This window comes from Coregonus clupeaformis, chromosome 14 (genome assembly GCF_020615455.1).
Source record: "Coregonus clupeaformis isolate EN_2021a chromosome 14, ASM2061545v1, whole genome shotgun sequence".
Lineage (NCBI taxonomy): Eukaryota > Metazoa > Chordata > Actinopteri > Salmoniformes > Salmonidae > Coregonus > Coregonus clupeaformis.
Window position 1 is genome coordinate 18,101,886 of NC_059205.1, and position 23,497 is coordinate 18,125,382.

Here is a 23,497-nt window from a genome sequence, read left to right on the forward strand (position 1 = left end):
AGAAGTAAATCTGGTTGGTAGACTATTATTCTTAACCGATAGCTTTCAGGTTGCTCTTGAACGCAAGAGAGGAAGACTAGTGCTTTACTTCTCAATCATTAGGTGACACCTAGTGGTATTAACAAAGGTGTATTCAAAGGACTATACTTTTTATGAGAAATGATGTAACAAAATGACAAACGGTTTATCTTGATATTTTACCACTGGTATGTTCTCCCTGTATGTAATCCTATGCCTCTTCCATGAGGTTTTGACCTTTATGGCACAGAACCTGCGTTTGTTTCCCCTGTGGCCTCGGGTTGCAGGTTCAAGACCCACTTGTTCTGTAATGAAGTAACTGGATATTGTGCTGTAGGAAATGTGAACATTTAGCACAACAAAGAATCCAAATCTGAGCTAGCCTAAAATGAGATTCAAGTGGATAACCCGGCTTCAAAAACATCAATCACAAGTGTTGATGAACATTTGCATTTTAATATTGTTCAAAGGAATATATAAAAATAACAAATACATGAACATATTGACAGGGTTAAAATAAAACTAATTTGGATGGGGGAAAATACAGAATGGCATCTCACACATATCTGATTTTCCACTACAATAGAGTATGCAGTGGAAACAGTTTGCAGTCAGTTCTCTCTCCGTTTCCTGTCCGTCACTCATTCAAAACATATTGTACCCTCTCATGGTTTACATTTCCTTTTGCAACAGATATGCTGCTCATATGAAACCTCAATATGGTAAATGGTTTACAAAAAATACTTTATACGACAAAATATATGTACAGCGTAAACACTGCTTTGCTCCAAAATAAAAGAAAAATTTATGTCAGTTTCCTTTCATAGGTTAGAACAATGTAACATGTTGAAGCATAATGTAACAGAAGTTTTGAAAGTCCTGAAGAAATATGTTTCATGTTTTTGTGATCTGTATTTTACTTTATTTACGTAAGTACGCAGTTAATTTAACTACAAATACGGCAATCTACGGTGGGAAAGCGTCATGAAATTCTATTCATGAATTACTCTCTACTGAATATGTACACATGCATATTGTGGACAACTTTAAGTGTAATCGGAATTCAACAGTAAAGATACTATCCACAATAAAGTAAAATGCTTCAGAATATCTGAGGTCCAAACATATATGCCAACAAGGATTTTTATAAGATATTTTTTCAGAATTGCACAGGCTCATGACACAATTTGTGTAACTTGCTTCTATTCTAAAGCTTGACATATTCCTGCCAGTGACATTGAAAAGTGATTACACACTTGCATTTTTGAAACTATAGAAGGCCCCATATATATTACGTTTATATACGTCCATATTAAATGATAAATGCTAGTTTCACTCATTCATTTTGAATGGAATAGCCATTATATACAAACTCAATTAACTTATACAGTATATATTGTCTTAAAGTACGTTACGCACCTCTGTTGATGAAACTTTAAAAGCCTTTAAAGCCCCAGTGCAGTCAAAAATGTAATTTTCCTGTGTTTTATATATATTTCCACACTATGAGGTTGGAATAATACTGTGAAATTGTGAAAATGATGGTAATGCCCTTCTAGTGTAAGAGCTGTTTGAAAAGACCGTCCTGAAATTTCAGCCTGTTTTGTTGAGAGGGAGTTTTGGCCTTCCATGGTGACATCACCATGCAGTAAATTAGTTCCTAGACCAATAAGAAAGAGCTCCAAACCTCTCTGTCAATAACAGCTAATTTTGTTTTCCCCTCCTCACTCAAACCCCTCACAGACTGTCCTAGCAACATTATTGCTTGAGAAATTGCTCATTGCTAATAAGCTATTTTTGTTAATTTTTGACCATTTTAATTGAAAACAATCACAATATGGTACTTAATTGTTACCCAGAAATTACTTGATTTTGAGATAAAAACATCTGCATTGGACCTTTAAAAGACTTCCAAAGCCTTATCAAAAACATAAATAAATTAACAGTCAGTTGCTGACATTCCTGTGAAGTAGATGATCCTTAATCAATGATTTTACCATCTAGTTCTTATCGGAAGTTACGACAACCTACTTCTGAGCTATTCTCCTCCCTCAATCTTGGGACTTTAACTATTGACACATTATGTAAACCCAACTCCTCAGTCTCATCTTTCAGCCACAAAGAAAAGCAAGCCTCACACACAGCCAAACTATCAACAAGCTCTCATATATACGTATCATCCTGTACTCACAAAAACATGACCTAATCACTGCGCTTTCACAAAACAAGCATAAGGCCACACATGATGAACATAGGGAACTCAAACTCGGTCTATTTCGAAAGGAATGACATTCAGTGCTTTAGAGGTCCGATTCAGTAAGGCTTTCATCAGCCCTTTTTTTGTGGGCACACAAGAACAGGGGCACCCACGCATGCTGACGAACAGAAACACGTGTGCACCATTAGAATGACTCTGGGTCCCACACACACACACACACACACACACACACACACACACACACACACACACACACACAGTCTTGCATAACAACAACAATGTCCCTTGAGGCTTGTGTTGATGTTTTTCCCCCTACATTCCAGTTGTGCATAAAGTCAACAGTGTCCTGTTTAGAATTAAACCACCTACCACATATTCATCCAATTAAACTGTACATCAGATATCAGATACAGATGAATGCCAAGTGTAAGTGTTCGTTAAATATCTTAATGGGAAAGAAGGACTCTTTAGCACCGTTCATACCAAACCAGACCCTGCAATATCCCAGGTAATTTGGCCGTTCCTGGGTCAGATAACCGGCAAAGCCTCCCCTCAGTCCTCAACTATAACCCAGGACACCAAGCAACAATATCCTGGGTTTGGTATGAAAGGGGTTGTTGCTGTGACTACTTGAGACTACCCAGTTTCTTGGGCGTGCCCTGTTTCTTGGTCTGCCACAGGTGGGGGGCGATGGTGATGGCGTCTACACTAGCCGACATTGTCTTGGCAGGGATGTGGCTGAACTGCTTCCTGTCTGAGTTATATTTGTACAGGCCCTCGATCATCTTGGCCGTGATGCTCTTGGGCCCGATGCCCGCCAGCTTGGTGATTTCCTCCGTCTCAGGGCAGTAGGTGTACACCGAGCGGAACTGGCAACCTGTGTCTCGGAACATCACCAGGAAGTTGTTGGCCCCCGACCTCTCCATTTCCTGAAAGAGATAGTGGAGGAGAAGAAAGGAACAAACATGAGGTAAAAGAGTAAAGTAAAATGAAAGAGATAGAAACATAGTGTGTACAGCAAAATGCCTACATCTATTATCTTATTCTTCTGTCCTTCGTTGACCTTGCCCGCAAGGCAGCAGTGGGCCAGGGCGTTCTGGATGATATGCTTGTTGGACTTGGCACTGGGCTCCTTGTACAGCTTTGGCCCTGAGGGAAGAAGCGAATACCAGCATAAGTAATGCAGTGACAAACCAACAGAAACTCACAACCCAGCCTGTTCTACACATGGACTACATAGCTCCGGTATGCTGCAATAGTTTGGTCTTCTTTTGAAAGCAGAATACCGTGATTGTAGTGGAGCGGGCCGTACCTGTGTACTCTTGGTTGGAGGGAGTGGAGGAGGTTGTGGACTCGTTCTCCCAGTCCTTCTCTCCGTTACGAGACGGGCAGGACGACAGATTGCCCTCCGCAGAGTCTGGCCTAGCAGAGTCTGGCCTAGCAGAGTCAGGCCTGGGGATGCACACACACACACACACACACATATACAGTACGAGTGACACATACAAATACACATGTACGGACACACACACAATAACAGATACACATTCACAAAAAACACAGACATATCCATATACATCACGTATACACAGACACAGAGACACACAGAGAAACAGGGTCAGATACAGACACAGTTCTCCCAGGCAGACTTCCCTGTTCTCTCATATTACATCATCCACAGTGATCACTGTGTGTCTGGGATCAGATCAGAGGCATGTGCAGTGGAGCAAAGCAAAGCTATAGTACAGTCCAATCATTATGGCTGCTAGGATATGGAGAAGAGATACTGCAGTATGCAACAGCAGCTTTAGGCAACTGTACAGTGACAAGACAGAATACCACTGTAGCAGCCACACTCATGTCCCAGGCCCAGGCTCATTCATGTCCTAATTGGGGTTAGCATTAGTGTGTACCCTAGCTTGAAGTCTCTGCATACAAAACAAAAGACCTGTGATCCATGTGATGTGATTCTGGACATCAGCTAGAGCCAGCATGGCTGTGGAAGTTACCGTGCCTGGGACGGGAGAGCGCCTGTCTGCTGCAGCTTGGATGGCTCTGGCACTGGGTCTAGTCTAGAGGTAACAACCACAGACAGCAGCTTAACGTAGAGCAGCTAGCATGGAGCAGCTAGCATGGAGCAGCTAGCATGGAGCAGCTAGCATGGAGCAGCTAGCATGGAGCAGCTAGCATGGACCAGCCTCGGAGCAGAGAAAGGGCAGAGTCGGTGAGGCAGGAGTGGAGGCAGGAGGCTGGGTATGTATGAAATGAGGCAGAAGCAGCTGTCCCAGCTAACAAGGAACGTAACTGAGACATTTGTAACATTCCCCTTAAGTCTTCCAGAGGTACTGAATGTCATAGCCCGTTTGGGACATTATAGGCACATTCATAACGTTTCTAATAAGTATTATAGAGGTTATAAATATCAGGTCGCTATACAGACATCATGGGAACATTTAAAACGTTCCTTGGTAGTCCATGAAAGGTTCTGAATATCATGTTATTTTGGAGATATCGTAAGAATATTTCATAATGTCACATTTAGAGCTATGGTTTGTCTTCATATAACGTTAAAATCAGAATGATAGAAATACATTTTGGAACATCGTCTGTAAGTTTCACAATAACGTTATCATGACTTATGTGGGGACTCAAATAACTTTGTGGTCACGTCCGTCCTGGAACGTAATTTTGTTAGCTGGAGTGGTACTGAGCAGAAATTTTCTTCTGTTTTAAAGGAGGTAATTGGCCAACACTTAACTGATACAGCAGGAATGTGAAATAACACATACAGTTCATACTCAGTATGAATGTTGGTGTACTGTATGTGGCTTGCTCAAACATTATTCATAAATACAGTTCCAGTCAAAAGTTTGGACACACATACTCATTCAAGGGTTTTTCCTTTATCTTTACTATTTTCTACATTGTAGAATAATAGTGACGATATCAAAACTATGAAATAACACATATGGAATCATGTATTAACCAAAAAAGTGTTAAACAAATCTAAATATATTTTATATTTGAGATTCTTCCAACAGTCTTGAAAGTGGGAGAACGTGCACAATTGGTGGCTGACTAAATACTTTTTTCCCCCACTGTATATTGAGGTCGGGTGATTGTGGAGGCCAGGTTATCTGATGCAGCACTCCATCACTGTCCTTCTTGGTCAAATAGCCCTTACACAGCCTGGAGATGTGTTGGGTGATTTTCCTGTTGAAAAACAAATGATAGTCCCACTAAGCGCAAACCAAATGGGATGGCGTATCGCTGCAGAATGCTGTGATAGCCATGCTGGTTAAGTGTGCCTTTGAATTCTAAATATACATCACCGACAGTGTCACCGGCAAAGCACCTCCACACCTCCTCTTCCATGCTTCACGGTGGGAACCACACATGCGCAGATCATCCGTTTACCTACTCTGCGTCTCACAAAGACACGGCATTTTGGAACCAAAAATCTCAAAAATCATCAGACCAAAGGACAGATTTCCACCGGTCTAATGTCCATTGCTCGTGTTTCTTTGCCCAAGCAAGTCTCTTCTTCTTATTGGTGTCCTTTAGTAGTGGTTTCTTTGCAGCAATTCGACCATGAAGGCCTGATTCACGCATTCTCCTATGAAGAGTTAATGTTGAGATGTATCTGTTACTTGAACTCTGTGAAGCATTTATTTGGGCTGCAATTTCTGAGGCTGGTAACTCTAATGAACTTATCCTCTGCAGCAGAGGTAACTCTGGGTCTTCCTTTCCTGTGGCGGTCCTCATGAGAGCCAGTTTCATCATAACACTTGATGGTTTTTGCGACTGCACTTGAAGACACTTCTTGAAGTTTTCCAGATTGACTGACATTCATGTCTTAAAGTAATGATGGACTGTCGTTTCTCTTTGCTTATTTGAGCTGTTCTTGCCATAATATGGACTTGGTCTTTTACCAAATAGGGTTATCTTCTATATACCAACCCTACCTTGTCACAACACAACTGATTGGCTCAAATGCATTAAGAAGAAAATAAATTCCACAAATTAACTTTTAACAAGGCACACCTGTTAATTGAAATGAATTCCAGGTGACTACCTCATTAAGCTGGTTGAGAGAATTCCAAGAGTGTGCAAAGCTGTCATCAAGGCAAATGGTGGCTACTTTGAAGAATCTCAAATATAAAATATATTTAGATTTGTTTAACACTTTTTTGGTTACTATATGATTCCATATATGTTATTTCATAGTTTTGATGTCTTCACTATTATTCTACAATGTCTAAAATAGTAAAAATAAAGAAAAATCCTTGAATGAGTAGGTGTGTCCAAACTTTTGACTGTTATTGTATATACATAAAGCCTTGGTCCCAAATCCCAAATCTCTCTGGCTTATTTAGATAGATTCTGTTAGGTATGGCTACATTTTTCTCAAAGATATTACCTCAAGTAAAAGCGGATTAATTGATCAATCTGGACTGTGATGCACTGAGATGAAAGTCTAGATGAAAGTCTAGAAGAAAGTCTAGATGAAAGTCTAGGCCCTAGGCTGGTCTAGGGAGGGACCTTACTAACCTTCCCTTTCTCTCTTTGGGAGAGCTTAAAAAGAAAGAGATATGGCCTCTCACAGTGCCTAGTTTACTGCTTCTGGGAGGTCCGTGCAAAACAGAGGGAAAAAACAGAGAGCGAGGAGGGAGAGAGAAGATCAAGAGAGGGAAAAAACATTTTGGTTGCATTACCTAGACAAGTCATAAGACACATTAATGTCCTCTTGTAGAAGTATTCATGCTTTTGATGCTCTGTAAGGCATTTTTTTGTCTCGTAGCCAGCCTGGGTGCCAGTCTGTTTGTGCTTTAGTCAACTCTTTTGACGTTGCCATGCTAAAGGAGTTGGCTAAACTGTATGGTCTTTTTACAGTTTTTCTCAATCGCGTACAAGCATTTTTTTGGAACAATGTTGTCGATTTTCAAAACAGAGTCCACAAGACACAGAACTCTGTGGCCTTTTGAAAAACATTAAATGGGTTTTCAAAACATAGTTATCTTCTCAAAACATAAATACATTCATCAAAACTATATTATACTGTCAAAATTGCAAATACATTCAACAATAGAACACGACTTCCTGCAAAAAGATTAACACAACCATACGTATCTCTTGAGTCCAAGCAGAAAAAATGCCTTTTAAAAGTCCAAGTAGATCAATACACCACTGGGCAAAAACAGGCTGAATCAACATTGGTTCCACGTAATTTCAACAAAAACATTAGATGTAATGACGTTGAATCAACGTGGAAAACTGATTGGATTTGCAAAAAGTAATCAAAGGAAGGGAATTTTGTCCTTTTCACCTAAATTCAATGACATTGTGAAATTTTTTGTTGAATTCACGTTAGTTGACAACTCAATCAAATGTAAATCAAAACTAGACGTTGAACTGACGTCTGTGCCCAGTGGGATTTTCTTTGCAGTCACTGTATCATGATGATCAAAATTGGAAGTACAACTATCCAAAGGTGCAGAATTTTGGGCAATTACTGTCCTTTTGTGCCTATTTCACCAAACAATTTCATACACATCAAATTACATATATAAAGCATAAAAAATAATTGTGCAGGATTCATTCATCGGTATCATCACAATCCATATCCATGTATTCAATACATAGGCTGGTTTGCTCATAGTTTTGTAGACTTTCCATTGGTGCACAAACACAATCCAGAATATAAATAAGGGAAGGTGAATATAATGGAGGAACACAACTGGTCCCGTGTGGCTCAGTTGGTAGAGCATGGCGCTCGCAGTGCCAGGGTTGTGGGTTTGATTCCCATGGGGGACCTGTACGAAAATGTATGCACTCACTAATATAAATGACTCAAATGTAAATATTAATATATAGGTCTCCAACCACACCAAAGCTCTTAAATGTAGGTCACAATGTTGGAGATGATGACTTAGCAGTAACCCAACTATTCTCTGCCTGTCCAAAACATTTGACAGTTCCCATTGCCTAGATCTTTCCCTATATTGTACATGTATGACACTGATGGGGTGATTTAAAATGTTGTGCAGTAGTATGAAAACAATGTGTTAATATTCTGTGAACAAAACACTTAACAGTGAATTTGATATTTGATACGTTTTGCAAAAGGTGGTCTAAGATATGCAAGTCAGGTACAAAGGCAAATTTTTTTCAGAAGTTCTTTAAATGTATTTAAGCATTTGATCATCGCTGTTCTGCTATAGATACATTTCAACACAGACCCCAAAATTGCTTGTACGCGATTGAGAAAAACTGTAATCAGGCAATTACTGGCCTCACCTGGGGATCCTCTTATCTCCGGCGTTGCTGTCGTTGTCAGCCAGGTTGAGGGAGGCCAAGGACATGCTGGAGACTGAGAACCCACGCGGTCGAGTACCTGGACAAGGTAAACACAGAAGACATGTTTGAGTGTGTGTGTGAATATATGTGTGTACTAAATACATATATGTCACATGGTTTCCAGGTGTTTGATGCCATTCCATTCACTCCAACCATTATTATGAGCTGTCCTCCCCTCAGCAGCCTCCACTGATATATGTGTAAAGTGTGTGTGTATGCGTTTGTGTCTATCTATAGTGTGTGTGGGGGTGTGTGTGTTTAAGAGTGTGTGTGTTACCTGTGGCTCTGGCGGGGGGCTTAGGTGACTCCATGACATCCCTGTGCATGGATTTGGGGCGGGGCTTCTTTTTGAGACTTCCATGGCGGGGCCTGACATCCATATCCTCCACCTGCTTCAAATGTTTCCTCCTCATGTACTCGTTCTTTATGTAATCTTTCCTCTGCTTTTCGTCCTCTCTCTTCTGCTGCTCCTCCTCCGCTTTCAGCCTAGGGAAGAGGGACAGGAGAGACGAGAAGCTTCAATCCTTATTACCCAATTAAAGAGAAGTTACTAAGAGGCACATTTTCACTTAGTCACCCATTGACAACAATGCATGACTAAATCTGAAGTGTTAGTTAGGATTCGCCACTCACTGAATGAAATCGAAGTAGCTTGGATCTGAAAACAACCCCTAATGGTAGTTTTCAGACCAAGCATAACAGTGGAAAAGGTACAGGGCCCTTGAGGTCCACACTGACCGTGCTTCCTCCTTCTTCTGCTCCTGCTCCAGCTCCTGTTGCTGTTTCTTCTCCTGCGTCTCCTTCTCTCTCCTCAGCCTCTTCTCCAGCAGTGCAGCTCTCTTCATTGCCATGTCCTCCTCTCCCTTCCCATCATCCTGGAGGGGTGTGGGGTGGAGACAGAGTCGGATATATATAAATAGGTTGGCAAACTGTGTTTTTGACATTTAGAATTTGAATGGCTGCCACCTTGACATCAAAATTCTATTTTGAGTGGAAATTGTAATCTTGTTGTCATGGAATATTTTGTGCCAACATGAAGGGTAGTTTGCAGGACCTAAGTTATTTTTAGCGCCAGAGACAAAATTAGATCAGACAGCATTGTCACATCCTCTCACTTCAAAAATCAACACTCATCCTCAGCTCGGATTGGTCAAATGCATGTCAGAGGGAATTCAGGCATACATTTCCATCATGGCAGATGAGTGTGCAAAACATTAAGAACACCTGCTCTTACCATTACATAGACTGACCAGGTGAATCCAGGTGAAAGCTATGATCCCTTATTGATGTCACTTATTAAATCCACTTCAATCAGTGTAGATGAAGGGGAGGAGACAGGTTAAATAATTATTTTTAAGCCTTGAGACAATTGAGACATGGATTGTGTATGTGTGCCATTCAGAGGGTGAATGGGCAAGACAAAAGATTTAAGTGCCTTTGAACGGTGTATGGTAGTAGGTGCCAGGCACACCGGTTTGTGTCAAGAACTGCAACACTGCTGGGTTTTTCACGCTCAACAGTTTCCCTATGGAACGCTTTCGACACCTTGTGAAACTCAATATTAGGAAGGTGTTCCTAATGTTTGGTATACTCAGTGTATATGACCCATTTTAATCAGTAAAAGAGCATGTTGTACAATGTTGGCTTTATTTCCAGATATTTTCTGACTGGGATAATAACATTTGTGTCTTTTGAAGTTGAAAGCAGTTTTTTGCAGTTAGCTATCCCTTCTGTAGCAGCATACAGGAGCTCTGTCGGCTCCATTCTCCTAGCATAGCTCAGAAGTCTACTGCTCTAGCAGTAGTATGTGAGCTGTCTCACCCTTTGGCCTAGATACTGTACACACAATTACTGTCCCTGACCCAGATGAAGTCATAGTTTATGAGTCATTGCATAGTTCATGTTGTGCTGTCACAGTACTTACGCTGTACACTTAACTTTCATATTTTACGATATCAAAAACGGATCAATGAAAACATTGTCGTAACATGCTACATACAGTACTTGTACCGTCATCTCACAATTCTGAAAATTACAGTGTAGCCCATTCTTACCTTGTAGAAGAACCCACAGCACATTTTCTGGTCCTCTCCGTACAGCTCTCCTCTGTTCTCCCCCTCTCCACTTTCTAGACCCTGTCCATCCAAAGACTTCAGCAATGACGGCGGCACCTCCATCAGGTCTCTCACAGGCTGAGACAGCACCTCTGCCAACTTCTCCGTTCTCCCTTCATCTCTCCTCTCCTCCTTCCTCTCCTCCTCTCTCTCCTTGGCTGGCTCTTTAGTGGGCGAGGAGGGATGAGCGCCTGCACTCCTTATCCCCGCCACCGCTACCTCTGTCTCAGGTGGTTTGGTTTGGTTTTGGGGCTCCTCTGCTCCCCCTGTGGCCCCAGGACCTTCATCATGTCCCAGGTAGGCAAAGGAGGTGACCTGGGTCTGGCTGGGTGAGAAGCGTCTCAGCCTAGGAAGACTGTCCACGGATGGTAGGGTGTTGAGCATCCGTCTAAAGGGGGTTACCTTGAGCTCGGTGGGGCGTGGGGTGCGTTGGGTGTGAGGGGTGCTGGCATGGAAGGAGGCCGGTCGGCGCTTGAGGCCGCCGGGGGAACGGTGGGCGGCGCGGGGGGAACCACCGGCTGAGGACAAGATGGGGGACAAGGACCCCACGGACCCCCGGCCGGTTACACTGTTGCTGCGGAGCTCCCGGAGCTGCCTGTAGAGAGCGTTTACATTTGCAATGATAACTAACTAAGCAATAATAGTATTGTGATAACTGCTTTTATCACGATAAATGATGGATAATAGTATGATGATACATGGTTTTAGTTGAAATATCTTAACTTCATCAGATATTATACATAGCTATTTTTTGTCTGCAATATCAATTATCATGCCAGTCTTGGGTACCATTTATGTGATATCGATGACCATACCTGTGCGGTGAGGGTGCTGGAGGAGGTATGACCCAGGCTTGTTGCTGTTCCCTCATAGCCATGATCCTGTCCTGCTGCTGGGCCAGCCGCTGCATCTCCGTCTGCAGGAACCCCAGGGACGTGTTCAGCCTCTCGATGGAGCGAGTGTACTCACCCAGGTCCACCTCTCCACCCCCGACACCTGCAGCAAGACACAGCGGACACCTCTAGTTCATAAGGTGGGTATTACACATGCATAAAACAGTACGCGTAAAACAGTACACATGCTCCCTAGCCTGGCCCTCTATCATTTTTGTGCTGTCTTGCCAATTGGTAATTGTCAAGCCAACGTTGGCAACACAGCACGGAACTGGGACCAGTCTTTTTGCTCCAAAAAGTAGAAAACGAAAGTAGAAAACAAGGATTGGTTTCATCAGAAGCTATAGTGGTGAACTACCTGCACCCTCCTCACAGGGGGACTTGGGAGCGGCTCCGTCGGGCTTGCACCTCTCCGCCTGACTGAGGCTGCCAGAAAGGGTGAGGAAGGGATCTGGGGAGGGTTTGTCCAGGTCTGGGCCCCCAGGGATGGGGCTGGTGGGGGAGGGGGTGACCCCTTTCCTTCGCACCACGTTGAGGAAGGCTGTCTGACCCATCTTCTGACGATGACGGGTGAACGCTGCCTCAACCTGAAACAGAGGAAAAATGTCTTATTATTTCAGCAATTTTTTTTGATAACCAATGAACATACCAAATTATCCAACAAGATGAAGTGAACTCGCATCATTTGATTGGACTGCTCTTTTAGAAAACCTGTAGTAGTGCTTGAGGACCAGAGTTTTGTTCTTTTTCCTACATTTTGGATTGTACATTGAGGGTGCGTCTGATATGGCACCCAATTCCCTACACAGTGCACTACTTCTGACCAGAGCCCTATGGAAATAGAGAACAGGAATCCCTAGGGAATAGGATGCCATTTCAGACGCAGCAAAAGACAAGAAGCTCTATGAAGCGTTATAAGCCTATACCTTCTTCTTCTGGGCCTCGATGGCTCTGCGTTTCTCCTCCAGCTTCATCTTCAGGTGCACCATATCTGACGACAACAGGTGGGTGTGGTCTCTGGGAGAGGGCATGGCCGGGGTCTGGCCTGGGTGGGTGGGGCTGGAGATCTGAGAAGGAGAGAGAGAGAGAAGTTGAGAGGGTGAGAGGTACGAGAGGGGTAAGAGAAAAGCAAAAGAGAAATACAGAGTAGGAAAATGGAGTTGAAAGAGAAAAAGAGTGACAGAGTAATAGATCAATGGAGAGAGAGGAGAGAGAGAGCGAGAGTCCAAGACAGCAACATAGTAACAGAGAGAGAAAGAGAGGTAGAGTTTCTCTACTGACCTCGAGCGTGGCAGTTCGTATGGGGGGCGTGTTGGGAACGTTGAGCTCAGCACTCTCGGGGGTGGTCCCTCCGCTGCTCCGCCCCTCCAGCTTACGGAACTTCTGCTCGGCGAAGCTGGTCATGCGAACCACTCCGCCGCCAGAACCACCCGAGGACGAGGCAGGGCTGGGAGCATGAGACAGAGGGGCTGGAGACACCGAGCTGGGGTATGGGCTGCTCCTCTCGCCCCTTTCTCCATTCCCCTCTGGTAAGGGACAGGATCGGGTCATAGCCTCATAGTCAGGGTCCATATCAGAGTAGTCCCTGATAGAAGAGTTGTCCTCGTCCAAACTCTCCTGGATGTCCTCCGTCCTCACGTGGATCCCCGTGTCGACTTCCTCCGTAGAGGCTGAGTAGGGGTCGGCCTCGTCTGCCCGGGCCTTAGCCGATCCTGGGTAGTCATCAGGGTCGTCCCCTGGGTCTGAAGGTTCAACTCCATCGTGGAGGAAGAAGCCGTTGGCCCCGGGCCGCAGACTGCCGTGGGGCCTCTCTGTGTCGTGGATGATCTTCAGAGCCTCCTCGATGCTAGGGGGGGTCGACGGGCTGACGGGGCCGCTGCCGCCATTGCCGTTCTCTTGGAGAACGCCATTGGAATATCTAGATTGACAGACCGGTATGATAATTTATTAAACATTTTAATCCATAGAAACTAACAGTTAGAAACATATTTAGATTCAGTATATGTGTCCTACCATCAATAACTCGGATGTCCTACCATCAGAGCTATCATAAGTACCTGTTCCGGTTCTTGTGTGGCTGAGTCTGCCCGCGCCCCAGTGCTTTGTGGGAGTCTGGTGAGTCCCTGTTGTAGTCCTCCTCAGGTATGTGTCCGGCGGTGCTGCTCTGGCCGTTGACGCTGACCGGCTGAAAGGAGAGGTGGCGCCTCATGTCCCCCTGGTGTGCGTGATGAACTTTGAACCCACCCAGGCCCTCGGTGCTGGCAGAGCGGGTAATGCCCCGGAGGGAGGGACCCCCACAGGGAGGGACGCTAGGATCCCCGTCCAAAGGAATCTCAAAGGAGATGCCCCTAGACCGTCTCTCCTTAGGCCATGTCCCCACACAGCCATCCACATAGGACATGGATGCTGACCTCTTTATCACACCTGCCCGAAACACGGAAAAAAGAGACTAAATCAAAGAGAACCAGTAGTAGTTCAGAGTCTTCAGACAATGTTTGTGATTCTGAGGGAAGGGGTAGTTCCTGTGTTCTTACCTGAAGCAGAGTCTGGTTGAAGCCTGAGAGAGAGCGAGAGAGAGAGAGAGAGAGAGAGAGAGAGAGAGAGAGAGAGAGAGAGAGAGAGAGAGAGAGAGAGAGAGAGAGAGAGAGAAAGTATTACGATAAAGTTCAAATGCATACCTCCTGTCACTGCCAAGTTGAACTACGCTCAACCTATCACAAGCTTGTTCAATAAGGGAAAATTAAATAACTACAGGTTATTACATTTGTCCACTCAATATTAAAATCATACCTTTTGTGTTCTGGGCTGTCCCCAAAGTCCTGTTTGGCTGGGCTACAGATAGGAGCCATAGTCCTTGCTGACGGGGCTAGATCACAGACTGCTGACAAACAAACAGCAATCAGTCAGGATACTCAAGTCAATAAAGGTATTTGACGTGATCTGAATTCTGGTGAAAACTGAAATATACTGTGATATGTCAATGCAGTTGATTATCTTCATTATCTTTTCATCATCATCATCATCATCATAATCTTCAGCGTCATCCTTTTTGGCTTTCCCACACCAATATCCTTACCTTGTGGGTCAAAGACTCTGGGCTGTACAAACGAAGGCTTCACCACTTCAAACCACCAGAACAGCTCTGCCATAAACACCAGGTAGTTATTCTGCAACAGGGCAAAACACACACAAGTTAGATACGGGCAAAGAAAATGTAATACAACCAAATACCTGCATTTGTCCACATGGTGCCTCTGTTAAGACAAGTCACATAGGAGGCAAAATACAGAAAGTATTCACACCCCTTGACTTTTCCCACATTTTGTTGTGTTACAGCCTGAATTTAAAATGGATTAAATTGAGATGTTGTGTCACTGGCCTACACACAATAGCCCATAATGTCAAAGTGGAATTATGTTTTTAGAAATGTTTGCAAATTAATAAGAAATGAAAAGCTGAAATGTCTTGAGTCAACAGTATTCGACCCCTTTGTTATGGCAAGCCTAAATAAGTTAATGAGTACAAATTTGCTTAACAAGTCATATAATAAGTTGCATGGACTCACTCTGTGTGCAATAATAGTGTTTAACATGATTTTTGAATGACTACCTCATCTCTGTACCCCACACATACAATTATCTGTAAGGTCCCTCAGTCGAGCAGTGAATTTCAAACACAGATTCAACCACAAAGACCAGGGAGGTTTTCCAATGCATCGCCAAGAAGGGCACCTATTGGTAGACGGGTAAAAATAAAAAAATCAGACAGAATATTCCTTTGAGCATGGTGAAGTTATTAACTACACTTTGGATGATGTATCAATACACCCAGTCACTACAAAGGTACAGGCGTCCTTCCTAACACAGTTGCCGGAGAGGAAGGAAACCACTCATATTTCATCAATTTTGAATTCAGGCTGTAATACAACAAAATGTGAAATAAGTCAAGGGGTATGAATACTTTCTGAAGGTACAGTGACTGAGGTCAGGGATAGCAGGTACAGCTGCCTCTGAGCTGCCTTTATTGCTAGGTACAGTGAGGGAAAAAAGTATTTGATCCCCTGCTGATTTTGTATGTTTGCCCACTGACAAAGAAATGATCAGTCTATAATTTTAATGGTAGGTTTATTTGAACAGTGAGAGACAGAATAACAACAAAAAAATCCAGAAAAACGCATGTCAAAAATGTTATAAATTGATTTGCATTTTAATGAGGGGAAATAAGTATTTGACCCCCTCTCAATCAGAAAGATTTCTGAGCGCCCAGGTGTCTTTTTATACAGGTAACGAGCTGAGATTAGGAGCACACTCTTAAAGGGAGTGCTCCTAATCTCAGTTTGTTACCTGTATAAAAGACACCTGTCCACAGAAGCAATCAATCAATCAGATTCCAAACTCTCCACCATGGCCAAGACCAAAGAGCTCTCCAAGGATGTCAGGGACAAGATTGTAGACCTACACAAGGCTGGAATGGGCTACAAGACCATCTCCAAGCAGCTTGGTGAGAAGGTGACAACAGTTGGTGCGATTATTCGCAAATGGAAGAAACACAAAATAACTGTCAATCTCCCTCAGCCTAGGGCTCCATGCAAGATCTCACCTCGTGGGGTTGCAATGATCATGAGAACGGTGAGGAATCAGCCCAGAATTACACTGGAGGATCTTGTCAATGATCTCAAGGCAGCTGGGACCATAGTCACCAAGAAAACAATTGGTAACACACTACGCCGTGAAGGACTGAATTCCTGCAGCGCCCGCAAGGTCCCCCTGCTCAAGAAAGCACATATACAGGGCCATCTGAAGTTTGCCAATGAACATCTGAATGATTCAGAGGAGAACTGGGTGAAAGTGTTGTGGTCAGATGAGACCAAAATCGAGCTCTTTGGCATCAACTCAACTCGCCGTGTTTGGAGGAGGAGGAATCCTGCCTATGACCCCAAGAACACCATCCCCACTGTCAAACATGGAGGTGGAAACATTATGCTTTGGGGTGTTTTTCTGCTAAGAGGACAGGACAACTTCACTGCATCAAAGGGACGATGGACGGGGCCATGTACCATCAAATCTTGGGTGAGAACCTCCTTCCCTCAGCCAGGGCATTGAAAATGGGTTGTGGATGGGTATTCCAGCATGACAATGACCCATAACACACGGCCAAGGCAACAAACCTCTTTAAGGAACACCTGGGATAGGATAAAGTAATCCTTCTACCCCCCCCCAAAAAAAAAGTATAATTGTAAAGTGGTTATCCCACTGGCTATAGGGTGAATGCACCAATTTGTAGTCGCTCTGGATAAGAGCGTCTGCTAAATGACGTAAATGTGCCCTTGAGCAAGGCACTTAACCCTAATTGCTCCTGTAAGTCGCTCTGGATAAGAGCGTCTGCTAAATGACTAAAATGTAAATGTAAATGTAAATGTAAAGGAGTGGCTCAAGAAGAAGCACATTAAGGTCCTGGAGTGGCCTAGCCAGTCTCCAGACCTTAATCCCATAGAAAATCCATGGAGGGAGCTGAAGGTTCGAGTTGCCAAACGTCAGGCTCAAAACCTTAATGATTTGGAGAAGATCTGCAAAGAGGAGTGGGACAAAATCCCTCCTGAGATGTGTGCAAACCTGGTGGCCAACTACAAGAAACATCTGACCTCTGTGATTGCCAACAAGGGTTTTGCCACCAAGTACTAAGTCATGTTTTGCAGAGGGGTCAAATACTTATTTCCCTCATTAAAATGCAAATCAATTTATAACATTTTTGACGTCTTTTTCTGGATTTCTTTGTTGTTATTCTGTCTCTCACTGTTCAAATAAACCTACCATTAAATGTATAGACTGATCATGTCTTTGTCAGTGGGCAAACGTACAAAATCAGCAGGGGATCAAATACTTTTTTCCCTCACTGTAACTGATTGTGTGTATGTGTGTGTGTGTGTGTGTGTATGTGTGTGTGTGTGTGTGTGTGTGTGTGTATGTGTGTGTGTGTGTGTGTGTGTGTGTGTGTGTGTGTGTATGTGTGTGTGTGTGTGTGTGTGCGTGTGTGTGTATGTGTGTGTGTGTATGTGTGTGTGTGTGTGTGTGTGTGTGTGTGTGTGTGTGTGTGTGTGTGTGTGTGTGTGTGTGTGTGTGTGTGTGTGTGTGTGTGTATGTGTGTGCGTGCGTGCATGTGTCATTGGCAGCCTCATATTGCTATGTTACCTCAACTTCTAGTGTATAGTGGGAGAAGTGACGAAATACCATCTGGTATAGTTTAGTGTGCCATTCACACCACATAGGGTGTAACCCAAATATGGTTTTATGCTTTTACTGATTTAATGGTAGAAACAGACTCTGGATACCTCCATAGAAGAGTCATTCACTTGTTGAGAGCCTTTTAAACCACATATTTAGACTGAGCCTCTCTCTCTACGGAAAAGAGCATCTCCATTCACCACAAAACTAAGACTGGACTTTAGATTCCAAAACATGGTTGCTTGGATATTCTCTTTGTATTGTTAGAGCTCTTGGACATCAAATCGAGTTTTGAGTCTAGAACACACTCCTCCACAAATAACGGGTGTGAACAGTGTCCCTTTTCACACACACACACACACACACACACACTTTGGCTGGTTGGTTAGGGGTTCTGGAGGTTTGGCCAGTTGGGAGTTGGCTCTATGCCAGATGTTGGCTGCTCTTCAGGACCCGTTCTCTCACTCTCTGCCCCTGCCTGAGACACTCACTTGTAGCACTGTGTCCACTCTATACACACCCAGCAGTGCATGGTGTGTGTGTGTGTGTGTGTGTGTGTGCGCAAGCAACAAGCAGTCTATGGAAAAGACACAGTGTGCCAACGGTCAGGGGCAGGACCAGAATCCTAACTGTTTCTGATTAATGTTCCTATACCAGTGGAGGCTGCTGAGGGGAGGACGGCTCTTAATAATGTCTGGAATGGAGTCAATGGAATGGTATCAACCACATGGAAACCGCATGTTTGATACCATTCCAGCTGTCCTCCCCTCAGCAGCCTCTACTGTCCTATACTACATGTTATGCATTCTGGGGGTCTATAACCAGATTACATGGTTACATTACATGGTTTTCTATCAGTTTTCCTCTGTCCTGCCTCACATTGAAAACATCTCAGTTAAGTGATCAATTCTGTATGTATGATCAGTAAATCAGAACACATTCAGTAGTCTTTGTAGCACATAAAGAATCAACAGTTCTGCCATGTCAAATGAGAGTATGAGTCACTGTGTGTGTGTGTATGTGTGTGTGTGTGTGTGTGTGGGGCTATTCCAGAACAGAAGGGCCAAAGTGGGCCAAAGACTCCCCCTCAGACAAACAGAGGCTGCTTAGAGAGAAGTGTCATTCTACTTTCTCTGTGCCTGCCTCTCCCTGCCTCTCTTGTTCTGTTGTTTTGCCATTTTCTATCAAAGGAAGACAGAACTGTCTGTAAGGAACAGTCAGTGTGGCAAAATTGACCCCTCCTACACAAACACGCACACCCAAATCTCCTCCACCCACACAGAGTACAGTACACTAATACAGTGGTTCCCAACCTTTTTTGAACCATCGCACACCTTGATGGGATATACAATTCTGCGGCACATTGACAATTTCCTATTAATTTATTTAGTGATAATGACCGCCATCTCATCTGGTCCATACTGCAAACCATCTATTTTCTATTAGATTAAATAGGTTTTTACTAATTTGTGTGTACCCCTTTAAAAGCGTCCCGCGAATCTGCACCAGAAAAAAGAAAATGTAGCTCCGGTAAAATAGGTATTTAGTTTTGAACGCTGTGGAACGCTTTCGACACCTTGTAGAGTCCATGCCCGACGAATTGAGGCTGTTCTGAGGGCAAAATGATAGGGGGTGCAACTCAATATTAGGAAGGTGTTCTTAATGTTTTGTACACTCAGTGTATATATATACTCTACCTCCAATGTCAACACCCGATTTCCCTCCCTACCCAACTAACCCAGTCTTGGCCCCTCCCATGTCCCCCCAGCCACCCCTCTGCACCCCCAACCCTCTGTCCTGTCCCCCCAGACCTCTTCCCCTGTCCCACACAACCTCCATGTCCCCCCAGACCTTTTCCCCTGTCCCCCACAGCCTCCATCCCTTCCTGTCCCCCCAGCCCCCTACCCTGTCCCCCCCCCCCAGCCCCCCTTCTGTTCCCCATGATCCTACCTTGATGGAAGAGTGGGCATAGAGCATGTCCTCCAGGGAGAAGTGGCAGCAGTGGTTGAGGCTGTCCCTGCAGAACTCCTGCACCAGCTGCAGGTTGTACAGACTGTCAGCCAGCGACAGGGTCTCCTTCAGACAGATATCTGGAGGGGCGGGGAGAGGAGAGAGCATAGGGGCGGGGTTAGTGTTTTTATCTTCAGAGGTTGGATTCGCATAGATTTGAAAAACTTCAGCAGTGCATCAATGGCTTTACTGTTCTTTATGCAGTATCTATTGAAAGTGCACTGGTCAGATTTATTTGTTAATTTTTTATGATTGTTATTTTATTATAAATGTTCCTTTTATATAGTACTTAGTATTATTTGTAGTGTTTGGCCAGAATAATGGTCAGAGGAGGCAGGGTTTGAAGGCAGGGGCGAGAACACAGAGGAACAGAGATGGTGATGTCATGATGGGGATAGCCCACGCAGACTAGAACAATCTGAAGAAGGATTGGACAGTGATGTCATCAGTCTACCAGATTCTTCAGGAAGTACAGTATTTCCACACTGGGAGCCAAATGGAACTTTAATTGAAATGGAACTGAATGAAACGATTGTTACAGCTGGGTCACATGTACTGTTAAAAATGGTTGTGTTATAGAATATTCACTCACTACCCAATCCTTCTTTACAGTATCTCATTCTAGCACACAGACATCTACATATGACTGGGCACTCACAGAAGGGGAGTGGTAATGTTTATCTTTCAAATAACAGTCAACGGTTCTCCTCTGTCTAAAGGACTGTGCTGCTGTCCTACTACTGACCAATCACATCTTAGCCTGGCCCTAGGGCATTTTTAGAACAGTGGGTGGAGGCTGGCTCACTGACTACTGTCTCAACTGACTCCTTCTCTCTCTCATGTTATGTAAATCACTCAGGTTTAATGATTTCATAATAATATATGCCATTTAGCAGACACTTTTATCCAAAGCTGGGGCCACCCCATACGTATATTTTTACATATGGGTGGCCCCAGCAGGATTCAAAACCCACAACCCTTGGCGTCCTCTATTGACACCGTTACCATTGAATAACATGTGTCATTGAATAAATCTGAACCTTATGGACCCTTTGACGGTATTGACGAAATTGTAAACATTGACTTCATCACTAGGGGCTAATCTTCTTTCCAACAGGATTCTTCCGTATCATATCTACTGGGCAGGATAGTGGATAAGCTATTCTCTGTGTGTGTGTGTGTGTTAACTATTCTGTGTTGGAGCTAGTCTAAGCTAGTCTGTTAGACTGCGGTTATGGTGATAAGGGGTAAAACAATATACAGTGGGGAAAAAAAGTATTTAGTCAGCCACCAATTGTGCAAGTTCTCCCACTTAAAAAGATGATATAGGCCTGTAATTTTCATCATAGGTATACGTCAACTATGACAGACAAATTGAGAGAGAAAAAAATCCAGAAAATCACATTGTAGGATTTTTTATGAATTTATTTGCAAGTTATGGTGGAAAATAAGTATTTGGTCACCTACAAACAAGCAAGATTTCTGGCTCTCACAGACCTGTAACTTCTTCTTTAAGAGGCTCCTCTGTCCTCCACTCGTTACCTGTATTAATGGCACCTGTTTGAACTTGTTATCAGTATAAAAGACACCTGTCCACAACCTCAAACAGTCACACTCCAAACTCCACTATGGCCAGGATCAAAGAGCTGTCAAAGGACACCAGAAACAAAATTGTAGACCTGCACCAGGCTGGGAAGACTGAATCTGCAATAGGTAAGCAGCTTGGTTTGAACAAATCAACTGTGGGAGCAATTATTAGGAAATGGAAGACATACAAGACCACTGATAATCTCCCTCGATCTGGGGCTCCACGCAAGATCTCACCCCGTGGGGTCAAAATGATCACAAGAACGGTGAGCAAAAATCCCAGAACCACACGGGGGGACCTAGTGAATGACCTGCAGAGAGCTGGGACCAAAGTAAAAAAGCCTACCATCAGTAACACACTACGCCGCCAGGGACTCAAATCCTGCATTGCCAGACGTGTCCCCCTGCTTAAGCCAGTACATGTCCAGGCCCGTCTGAAGTTTACTAGAGTGCATTTGGATGACCCAGAAGAGGATTGGGAGAATGTCATATGGTCAGATGAAACCAAAATATAACTTTTTGGTAAAAACTCAACTCGTCGTGTTTGGAGGACAAAGAATGCTGAGTTGCATCCAAAGAACACCATACCTACTGTGAAGCATGGGGGTGGAAACATCATGCTTTGGGGCTGTTTTTCTGCAAAGGGACCAGGACGACTGATCCGTGTAAAGGAAAGAATGAATTGGGCCATGTATCGTGAGATTTTGAGTGAAAACCTCCTTCCATCAGCAAGGGCATTGAAGATGAAACGTGGCTGGGTCTTTCAGCATGACAATGATCCCAAACACACCGCCCGGGCAACGAAGGAGTGGCTTCGTAAGAAGCATTTCAAGGTCCTGGAGTGGCCTAGCCAGTCTCCAGATCTCAACCCCATAGAAAATCTTTGGAGGGAGTTGAAAGTCTGTGTTGCCCAGCGACAGCCCCAAAACATCACTGCTCTAGAGGAGATCTGCATGGAGGAATGGGCCAAAATACCAGCAACAGTGTGTGAAAACCTTGTGAAGACTTACAGAAAACGTTTGACCTGTGTCATTGCCAACAAAGGGTATATAACAAAGTATTAAGAAACTTTTGTTATTGACCAAATACTTATTTTCCACCATAATTTGCAAATTAATTAATTAAAAATCCTACAATGTGATTTTCTGGAGAAAAAAATTCTCATTTTGTCTGTCATAGTTGACGTGTACCTATGATGAAAATCACAGGCCTCTCTCATCTTTTTAAGTGGGAGAACTTGCACAATTGGTGGCTGACTAAATACTTTTTTCCCCCACTGTAGCTATTGATGCTACTAGTAACTTTTTCAATTTACAATTATTTCTTGAGCCCTAAGATGATTCTGTGCCCAAAGAGTCCCTCTGTAATACTTCAACAGCTGTTGTATGCATAATGTAACCTTGTAGCTATCATGTTTCTAGAAAATATATAGTTTGCTGTGAATGAATGCCCCTTTTTTTCTAATTCAATTCAGAATTCAGGCCTTATGCTCATCTGATCAATCACTTGCATAACGGCAGCCTAATGCACTTACCGTTCTGAGTGAGTGTGAGCTATAACTGCTGTTACTGTAACCTATTAGTATAAAGTAGGCCAACCAGAGAAGGCTACAGGTATGAAGTGATATGATAGCCCTCTTGTACCTTCCAGTCTGACAGACGTTGGGCAGTAGAAGTGGACGAGTGCGGCCAGGGCACAGCCGTCTGTGTTGTCCTTCAGCAGATTGTCCACCGGGGGGAGTGACGGAGCTGACCTCTGCTTAGCATGCTCCCTCCTGTAGCGGGCCTGCAGCCATGGCAACAACAGAGAGCGATGACAGGTCAGTGATATACAGTTAACCTATGGAATCAGAGCACGGAGAGGGACGTATGGGGATGTATATATAGGCTCCTCACACACAAATGTACACAAGCGGTCTTTGTCACGCACAGATGCGCACACACACACACACACACACACACCCTACAGTAGTTTAGTCTGGGGTTATTCAAGCATTGGAGGGTTCAGACTCAATTAAACAGGTAGTAGGGTGTCGCTGCATGCAAAGAAAACAGACTGTGGAGACTGACGGATCAACCA

At 43.8% G+C, this 23,497-nt stretch overlaps 1 protein-coding gene across 4 annotated transcripts in view; it reads right to left on the reverse strand.

The window, feature by feature from the left end:
- Positions 1–2,707: 2,707 nt before the first annotated feature.
- Positions 2,708–23,497, reverse strand: part of camsap2b (calmodulin regulated spectrin-associated protein family, member 2b) — a 59,645-nt gene continuing 38,855 nt past the window's right edge. For 2 of the 4 annotated variants that reach the window (XM_045224736.1, XM_045224734.1), the window contains 18 exons: positions 23,062–23,203; positions 19,772–19,911; positions 14,677–14,767; positions 14,391–14,481; positions 14,135–14,157; positions 13,658–14,024; positions 12,882–13,518; positions 12,527–12,667; positions 11,959–12,187; positions 11,523–11,703; positions 10,648–11,302; positions 9,332–9,468; positions 8,871–9,079; positions 8,534–8,630; positions 6,788–6,859; positions 3,549–3,688; positions 3,267–3,385; positions 2,708–3,165 (listed from right to left, as the gene is read on the reverse strand). In XM_045224736.1, coding sequence (XP_045080671.1) covers positions 2,863–3,165; positions 3,267–3,385; positions 3,549–3,688; positions 6,788–6,859; positions 8,534–8,630; positions 8,871–9,079; positions 9,332–9,468; positions 10,648–11,302; positions 11,523–11,703; positions 11,959–12,187; positions 12,527–12,667; positions 12,882–13,518; positions 13,658–14,024; positions 14,135–14,157; positions 14,391–14,481; positions 14,677–14,767; positions 19,772–19,911; positions 23,062–23,203 — 3,774 coding nt within the window. In that variant the 3' untranslated portion in view covers positions 2,708–2,862. The remainder of the gene's footprint in view (positions 3,166–3,266; positions 3,386–3,548; positions 3,689–6,787; positions 6,860–8,533; positions 8,631–8,870; positions 9,080–9,331; positions 9,469–10,647; positions 11,303–11,522; positions 11,704–11,958; positions 12,188–12,526; positions 12,668–12,881; positions 13,519–13,657; positions 14,025–14,134; positions 14,158–14,390; positions 14,482–14,676; positions 14,768–19,771; positions 19,912–23,061; positions 23,204–23,497) is intronic. The other 2 variants (XM_045224735.1, XM_045224737.1) reach the window with 2 other exon arrangements.